Below are 8,863 nucleotides of genomic sequence, written 5' to 3' on the forward strand. Positions count from 1 at the left end.
CTTGTCCCCCTACTATGATTTATGTCTTTGCGTGGGTATCAACGTGCGTATAGACGCGTGAATCGGGATACCCTTTCTGCGCGCCCTTCTGCCTATCTGCCTTCTCACTAGTGCGAAACGTATATCCTTGCACATATATATATGAACAGGCACATTTGTGCAAAGTGCTCATAAGCGTCTGCACACGTATCAGTTACTGTCCCCCCAACTTCAATTCGTTCCGTCCATATTTTCGAAAGGGAAAGAACGAAACAATATATTTATGTCTCTAGGCGAAGCCCAAAGAGGGCATTCGCCTGGGATAATTTCAAAAAGGATGGCGAGCCAAATCTGTCACTACGAGGGTGACAACACAAGGACAACTTAAAAAGGCAAGCGCGTAAGAAACATAACAAAAATTACGAGCATTAACAATGGTGTACATCACATATAGGAAGCTCATCCTTAGTAGCACAATAAAATTGCAACAAAAAAAAAGAATAGATGAATTCTTCGGATAAAAACAAGAAGGGAAAAAAAAAAAAAAAGAAAAAGGCAAGTTAAGCAGGTTAAGAAGCTTAAAAAGAGAACATTACAGAAAAAATGTGTTCGTTCTTTTTTTATTCTTCTTTTTCCTTTTATTTATAAGCATTTTTTGACACATAAAAGTTTAATGAAAATAATGGACCATGGTGAAACAAAAATGTACTTCAGTACACAAGCGAATACAGGCAGCAAAATGTACACACAATTGCATTCTTCACAATATGCATCCGCCTACGTATCACCGAGCAGTATACATACGAAACTTTTGAGGAGTTCCAGTAAATTCAAAACAAACATATATTCACATGTTCGTGAAATATATCTGCTGTTAATTCATCTTTCTCATCATTTTACACAAGTACATTCTTATTTTAATGCATTATTCCCGTTGGTATATACATTGAGGCACATGTACTTTTACGTGTACACGTACTGAATGATCCTTACTTTACACTTGTTCACATACACAATTACGCAACAGGGGAGGTGTTCATATTAAATAATATAACACAAGAAAGTTTGGAAAAACACAGTTTTTTCTTTCTTTTTTCCCTTTTGTATATATATTAAAAAAATAAAAAAGAGAGAAAAATAAAATTGCCGCAATTTTGGCACATAATTTTCCATGAACTTTAAAAATTCCCACCCAAATTTTTATGTACGTATAATAGCAAAATATAGCAAGAAGGATTTAAAAAAAGAGAAATTTACGCTCTTCACATATATAAACACATTAAATTAAAAAATATACGCATAAATTTTAAATTAAAAAATGCGGAAAATGAAGGGGCATCAGTGACACTCGAAACTTATTTCTTCATTTTTCCCCCTAAAGCAGAAATATGCAATAATACGTGTAGTGTTATAAGGGCTCACACCATTATGACAATTTTGGGGGGGGTTAAAAAAAAAATATTTGATATGATAAAAATGCGGCGGAAATGCGAAATACGTGCACTTAGCGTTTTAAATGTATCATAATTAATTAAATGACGCCATGGCTCGTTACACAAAAGAGAATATACCAAGAAAATGCTTTTATAATATGTTTATTTTGCATGTGTAACGCATACACTTGGCATACGCTCAACATACGCTTGGCATACACGTGGCATGCTCATACGCACAAAGTGGTATCAAAAAAATACGCATCCTTCAAAATGCAGCGAGCTCAAATGGGGTCTATCTACATGTGCGTGCATGCTTACAGAATTATATTCATGCGTTGTGTCACTTCTTCCGTGTGATACTACGAACTTGCTCATTTTTTTGAAGTACGAAAATTGTAAAGGATAAACAAAAATAAGGGCGCCATCAAAGGATGAACTTTAAAGGGGTGTAATTTAATGCGTGTTAAAAAAATGTGAGAGGGAAAATTAAAATTCAACTTAAAATAAAAACCGACCTGAAAATTAAAAAAAAGCCTACGTCAATTTCAAAATTAAAATAAGAATAAAAAAGGGAACAAAAAAGAAAATAACAAAGTGACAAAAGAAAAAACGTAACAGCCCTTTGCACATTCTTACGAACATTCATGCGTGCTGTACACCTTTTACATTTTTTTTAATGTGAATGTGTAGGCAAAAAAAAATAATAAATAAATAAAATAAAATAAAAACGGCAGCACTATATACCCCAATACACCAATATTTTTTCCTCCGTACAAGCATTAAATTCTTGTGCACACTTTTGACATATCCCCACGCAGGTTATGTTTCCGAACAACTACACGTATTCATAAGTAGATCCCTTCATTTTACCGCTTAATTCTCCCGCTGAAAAGGGTTAAGAATTGTTAAACTTCATGTTCATAAGGAATCGAAATTTTTATTCCCTTTTACAATGTGCTCATTTCATTATAACGGAAAACAAAACCTTTTATGGAATATAAAAATATCCACAAGCAGATTTGAACGCATCCAAACATTGAGGGCACACCTCTTCGTCTGCCTTTCTAGCCACAACTATGTGGACGAGTCAACTAGACATTCATCTAGCTAGCCTATCACTCAACAAAAATCGACTTATCATCCCTTTTGTTAATATTTTCCTACATAATAGAAATGCTAATGCAAAATAAATTAACAATACAGACATGCTTTTTGCGTCTGTTTTGTCATGAGTGTTCGCAAATAAGGACTTAAAAAAAAAAAAAATCACTGTTCAATGAGAACCCCGCTTTAACCGGTAACACTCTCTCGGTAAAAATGTATTCATATATATTGGAACGCATATACGTGTATATACTTAAGCGCACGTTCATGTATACATGCGTATTCTTCAAACCTCGGTAAAAAGCGAATAGCATCAAGTAAAGACATAAAGCGGGTGAACGTGAAATGCGCCCCTCCACTACTTTAAAAAAGAACAACATATAGGAGGAATCCCCTGAATATTTCTCCAAGCGGTTCGTTTTCATACTAAATAGATAAACGCTGACGCAAAATGTTAAAAAAAAAAATTCTTTTATTATAATCGAAATTACTGTTTGTCTAATTCGCCATCGAATGCGTATGGAGCAGGGAAAAAAAAAAAAAAAATGTACGTCAGAGGGTAATGTCTCCATATATACATAATTAAAAAAACTGCTATATGTATATAAAAAAAATGAGGAGTAGGAAAAAATCTGCTTGTCACAAAAGGCTTATAGATAGAAAGCACCTATGTTCTTCTAATTCCATTACCTTTTTTCGTCTTCTTAAAGAATAAAAGTAATGTGTAAAAAAGGCTAAAGGAAATACACTTATAAACATTATTTAAGCATAAACATTTCCTCATTCTTTTAAAAAATGGAGGATGAAATTGTTTTGAGCGAAAAAGTAGAAGAACTAAAAAATTTGATATACGTGGATGATACCCCTTTCAATCATCTAGACTTCATGGTTAGGGATAGAACACCATGACCCTCCTCCTGCAACGATGTGTTTCTGGCTAAAACGAGTGTGCGCACATGCGTACGCTAGCGCCTGTCCACATTTCCATACACTGTAACCGAACCCCCTTTTCGAACAAACTCGTTTAGAAGGTGCCATGCATCCCCTGCTGTGTCTTACCCGGCATGTCCTTCCTAAACACGCGTGCACAGGAAGAACACAAAAATGGATATAGAAAAGATGAAGTAAACGTTTATTTTTTTTTCTCCTCTTTTGAAATAACTTGCAGAAAAAAAAAAAAGGTTCATTCGAAATGCGTGTTTTTGAGTATGCCCCGTATATACACATACTATCGACCTCCCTCTTCACCCCTTCTCCAAAGATCAACGAGACTGATGAGCTACAAGTCGAATACTTCTACGCAAAGAGGCTACACAGAAGCAGTTTAGTAAAAATAAAATTCCCCGAATGTTACGAAATGGCTGGAGCTCTTCTATCAGATGCAACAGCAGCATCCGTCGGAAATTTGACCCACCTCTATTTTGAATTAGGAACCGAATTATGCCACATGTTAAGCATAGAGAGATGAAAAATAATCACCCCTTAGTTAACCTAATAAAAATGTGTCTCTATCATCCACAAAGGGTGCCTAAAGACGTTCACATATTGTTTATGCATTCTACGACATGTGTATTTTTTAAACTTTGCCTGATCTTAAAAATAATCAAGGGGTTCGCAGGACAGTTAATTAGAGCAGCCCTTTGGAAAATTACCCCACATATTGCTTCCTTCCAAATTCTATGTTGCAACACCCTCAGGCTACCCGAAAACGAATGGCCAGTGGAGAAGCTGGAAGAGCTCCTGCTGATCGCGGAAATGCGCAGAAGGGTTTATCTAATGAAACATAATGACCAGGTGGACCAAACATACTTGGAAGGAATGACGTTCATGGAGAGGAAAAGTAAATCGAAAAATTCGAATGCAAAATGTGACCCGACGTTTGTTAGGGTGCGCGTACATATGCATTAGTATATACATTGGCATGTGCACCCCTTTGAAGCCATCCCCCGCTGCTTATATTTTAAAACACTGCACCTGTCATTCACTTCCATTTACCCCGCTTCAATTCAGTGTTCAATTCCTTCTCAAAGGGAACCGACGTAGACAAGCAAAAGGCGACATCGAACAGGAATATTTTTAACTTTTTTGAATTCGATTTATGATCACTTCCTGCGTTAAAAAAAACGCCTTTTTTAAACGAACACATCTGATCGATTAGTGGATGAGGAAGTCCTTGACCAGTTCATTTGCTCACCGCCCCCATTTGTTAATCCGTCTCATTATTTGCCGCACCAACACATTACTTTTATGATCATCATTACCATTATAATTATTAAATGTATTATATTATATCTGTTGATTATTATAAATACTATTCTTATTATTATCCTTATTAACCTTATTTCTGTCATTATTTCACCTTTTGAATATTTTTTCCGCCTATTCGGCGCAGCTGCCAACCCGTTTTCATTTGTCCTTAAACTTATAAAACGCTTTTAAGGCCTTTTTAAGTCAAACGAAAAAAAAAAAAATGTGTTTATACGTGCGACTAGCAAAAATGGAAAGCATGGAGTTGCAAAGGTGCAAAGTTTTAGCCCGCCCCCACCTTTCCCCAATTGTGTGTACTCAGCATACAAAAAAAAAAAAAAAACAGCAAAATATTCAAGGCACCCATTAAAGCATCACAATCGGGGAAATATATTTATATACATATATGGGTACCTATTTTTAGCCCAATGCTAACCTGTTTAGTTCCTTCAATTTTCAAGCATCAGCACGTCATCGGGCTTAACATGGTACTCCACGGGCAGCCCGTAGTGAACGTAGAAGTTGTCCTCGTTCGGTATTTTCTCCAGAAGTAATTCTAAAAGGTCAAAATGAAGGGAAAGAAAAACAATTGTGCCAACATTTGGGGCGTACAAACTGACATGAATAAGCAAATATAAGGATGCCAAAAGAGTGGAATACGAACCCCCCTGGAATTCTCCCCTCGGAGACACGTCACCTTCGATTACATTTATTTGCAGCCTTTTTTTTTACTCCGCCTTTTTCGCGAATTCGAATATCTTACCTTGGTCGTTGCACGTGTACAGCAGGCACACGAAGAGCATATGGATGGATGTGCCGTTCACCTCTGCTGGGTTCATCTTTGATTTGGTCTGCGGGGAGGGGAAGCATTTGGGTGGCAGTATGCACGTGAATGCAGCAACGTCAAAGCGCATATAGATACGCATGCACAACGAAAGGCACATCTTACCGCGTTGATAATGTCCTTAAAAGTTGTCGTCTTTTCCTCAACGTAGGGCACAATCTAAGCGTATGTGGAAAGGGGGGAAAAAAATAAGGGGCAATTGCAGTTCGTTCGTGAAAACGTATTCACTAACTACCGCATTGGTGGTGTTAATTCCTACGCTAACTCACCTGGTCGTTCTGCTGCGTTTGACCCTGCGTGTCACTCGCCTCTTTCCCTGCGGGCTTCACAATGTCACACAAAATTTTTTTTATTTTTGAGACATCCACAAATTTTGCTACATTTTCCATGTTCGGATTTCCAAGTGTGCTGCCTCGTGAGACGCTTTGACGAAGCTGCAGAGCAGACACATTCTCATTCTTGCTGCCCTGCTTGGATAAATTATTTTCATTTTCGTTCTGCCATATATCCTCAAAATCCATGTTATAGAATTTATCGATGGCGTCATTTAGTCCCTCCTGCATGTGACAATCCTGGTGGTCATCCATGTGGTCTGGAAACATGCTTTCCATATTTTTGCCTTCTGCGTAGTTCATTAAACCCATGTCGTTTGTCACAAAATCGGAGTTCACTTCGTCCAGAACGACATTTAATTTAAGACCTCCACTGTAGTCACTCCTTGTTATCATTGCCGCTTTGGAAAACTTCATAATTCTATCGGTAACCGTGTTGACGCAATTAATGCAGTTATCCTTCGTTTCAAATATGTAGGAAGTTTGGTCGATGGAAAAAAGGGCATTCGACACGTACTTCTTTTTTTCCTTCTTCCATAAATCATACGTAGATAATTCTACGTCATTTATTTCTTTATACAAATTTTCAAAATCGATAAGTGACACATCGAAGGAAGCTTTCACTTTCTTCTGCACTATGGACTGTAGTACCATGTGCTGCTTATTCTTATGAGTCCCCTTCGCTATATCCATTAGGTTCCTAAAATTCCCATGGGCTATTAACTTACTAGGAACATAATAATGGTAATTAAATTTGTTATTTACGTCTATCGCATTAAGCCTGTTTTCGAAAGTCATCACATTGCGGTTCCAGAGAGTGTCTTCATCTGGAATGGTTGATATGAGACCTTTTCTCGTGGGACTTCCTCCTTGGTTTTTAAAAAATAAGGTATTTTGTGTACTCATGGGGAAGTTCCCCCCTAGGGAATTCATTAGACTGAAATCTTTATTTTCACTCTTCATCAGTTCTGGTAAGGGAAGCCCCGTCATTGTGTTACTTCCTTGCTGAAAGGATAAAATGCTTTGCGAATAATTTAAATTATTTCCTATACAATCGTTTAAATTCATATTATCAAAAGCTAGCGATTCTTGCATGACATTTTCTATGTTCAAATCTTCTATTTTGTAATCATTGAAATGCATACTGTTGTTGTTTACACTGCTGTTCAGCGTCCTTCCATCGTTCACACTTGCGTTATTAAAATCGCTGTCGTCTAGTAAATTATCCATTATGTCATTTCCACCTAGACTTAGTGCCATGTTATTTTTAGCACCTTCCCCCGGGTAGTAGTCCCCCTTAAGCATCCTCATATTTTCCCCCTCACCCAAATTGTAGTCATACCTACTGTCATCATCATCCTCATCGTCGTCGTTATCATCGTTGCCCAGCTCGCCATCTTCCAATTCCTTCGAATCCGATCTCTTCATTTTGTGCTTACTTATTTCCGCCTTAAAATAATCCAACTCGGGGCAAATGCTCAAACTGTTAAAGTCTTCACTTCCCGCACGGAATAGGATATCCCTCAATACGTCAGAATTGAGAAACAACTTTCTCTTGTAACACTTCACCATTAGGTCACTGCAATCATTATCGTTGCTGCTGCTAGTTCGTGCCATAAGGGACGATTTGCTACTCATTTTTGTAGGAACTGCCTCTTCATCCACCCCTTCCTCATTCGCCTCCTCCATTTTTTTCCTCTTCTTATATTCACACGCGTCTATATCCCCATCAAACTGTATAGACAAATCGTTATTCAAAATTAAGTTCGGCAACAAATAACTATTACCAGACGAATGATCATACGTACTGTTCAATTTTAAAAAAAAAGTGTCAACCGATATATTTGACACGGTAACAGAATCCATGGTAATATCCGACGATTTGGCTAAAGTAGACGACTCTTGCAAAAATTCTAACTTCCTTTTCTTCGCTTTTCTATTCGATATTTCATTCGCATTTTTTTTTTCTTCTACCAATTCTTCATTCCCTTCACCCTGCTTTGCTATATTCATATTGCTTAAAAAATTATACGTCTGGTCATAAATGGCTTCCACTCTGTACCCATACACTTTCGTAGCTCCCTCAATCGCCTTAGATGCTCTTGTGAAGGACAGATTGAAATCCCCCGTTTCCAACATTTCATCGTTTAGCTCTTCATTTATTTCTTCATCATTTAGATTTACTAAATCTTCCAAATGGTCAATAATCCTTATGTCGAATGCGTTCCTTGTGCATATCTTATTATGGGACAGTGCTACCATGCAGTTTTTAAAAACTTCATTTATTTCCTTCACCTTCGTTTTGTCACACTTGTCCACATGATCCTTCTGATCAGCATCATTATTTTTGTTATTTAAAAAGGACAGCCTTCTTATGTTCTTGTTAAATTCTATGGGCTTTTTAAAAAGGTTTTCATTTTCATTTATCCTCGATAGGTTGGCCCCCGCTTTTGTGTTAACTCCCAGCTTCTTCATTCTTTCACTTCTCCGTGTTGGCGTGTTGAGGGTGTCTAGGTATATGCCGAACGATCAACCGTTGCACCCACGGGAGCATATTCTCAAATGGGTCAAGAAGAACACCCTTCCACCCAGTGCCAAGTTTGTATTTCTTCAGACGTTCTGCTGATCCGTTTGACCTCCCTACACGGATGTGGTTCAAAAGGTTAGTTACCCCTTTGGCAGACAAAAAGCTTTCCTTAATTTTGCAACGAAAAAAAGGATAAAAAAAATGTCAACTCGTGAGCTGCTTAATGCGGATGCGTCATAGAAAAATATTTACACACCCCTTAAAAATGTTCAATTTTCTTTTCATCATTCGCTTGTCAAATAAATGCATGTCTGAAAATCTTCACCTCCTCATATGCACTAAAAAAGGAAAGTGCTCTTATGTAAACGTGGGTAACCACCTACGATACAAACAC

At 37.4% G+C, this 8,863-nt stretch overlaps 2 protein-coding genes across 2 annotated transcripts; one reads left to right on the plus strand and one right to left on the minus strand.

The window, feature by feature from the left end:
- Window positions 1-3,091: 3,091 nt before the first annotated feature.
- On the plus strand, window positions 3,092-4,621 carry PCOAH_00037610 (GINS complex subunit Psf3; the record flags this gene model as incomplete). Its single annotated transcript, XM_020060552.1, has 5 exons — window positions 3,092-3,407; window positions 3,548-3,643; window positions 3,781-3,968; window positions 4,217-4,359; window positions 4,530-4,621. The coding sequence occupies 5 exons, from the start codon at window positions 3,315-3,317 to the stop codon at window positions 4,619-4,621; spliced, it is 612 nt and encodes a 203-aa protein (XP_019916932.1).
- A 594-nt stretch (window positions 4,622-5,215) lies between these two features.
- PCOAH_00037620 (Uncharacterized protein) lies at window positions 5,216-8,417 on the minus strand (the record flags this gene model as incomplete). Its single annotated transcript, XM_020060553.1, has 4 exons — window positions 5,216-5,322; window positions 5,530-5,617; window positions 5,716-5,769; window positions 5,880-8,417. The coding sequence occupies 4 exons, from the start codon at window positions 8,415-8,417 to the stop codon at window positions 5,216-5,218; spliced, it is 2,787 nt and encodes a 928-aa protein (XP_019916322.1).
- Window positions 8,418-8,863: the final 446 nt, after the last annotated feature.

This window comes from Plasmodium coatneyi, chromosome 12 (genome assembly GCF_001680005.1).
Source record: "Plasmodium coatneyi strain Hackeri chromosome 12, complete sequence".
NCBI lineage: Eukaryota > Apicomplexa > Aconoidasida > Haemosporida > Plasmodiidae > Plasmodium > Plasmodium coatneyi.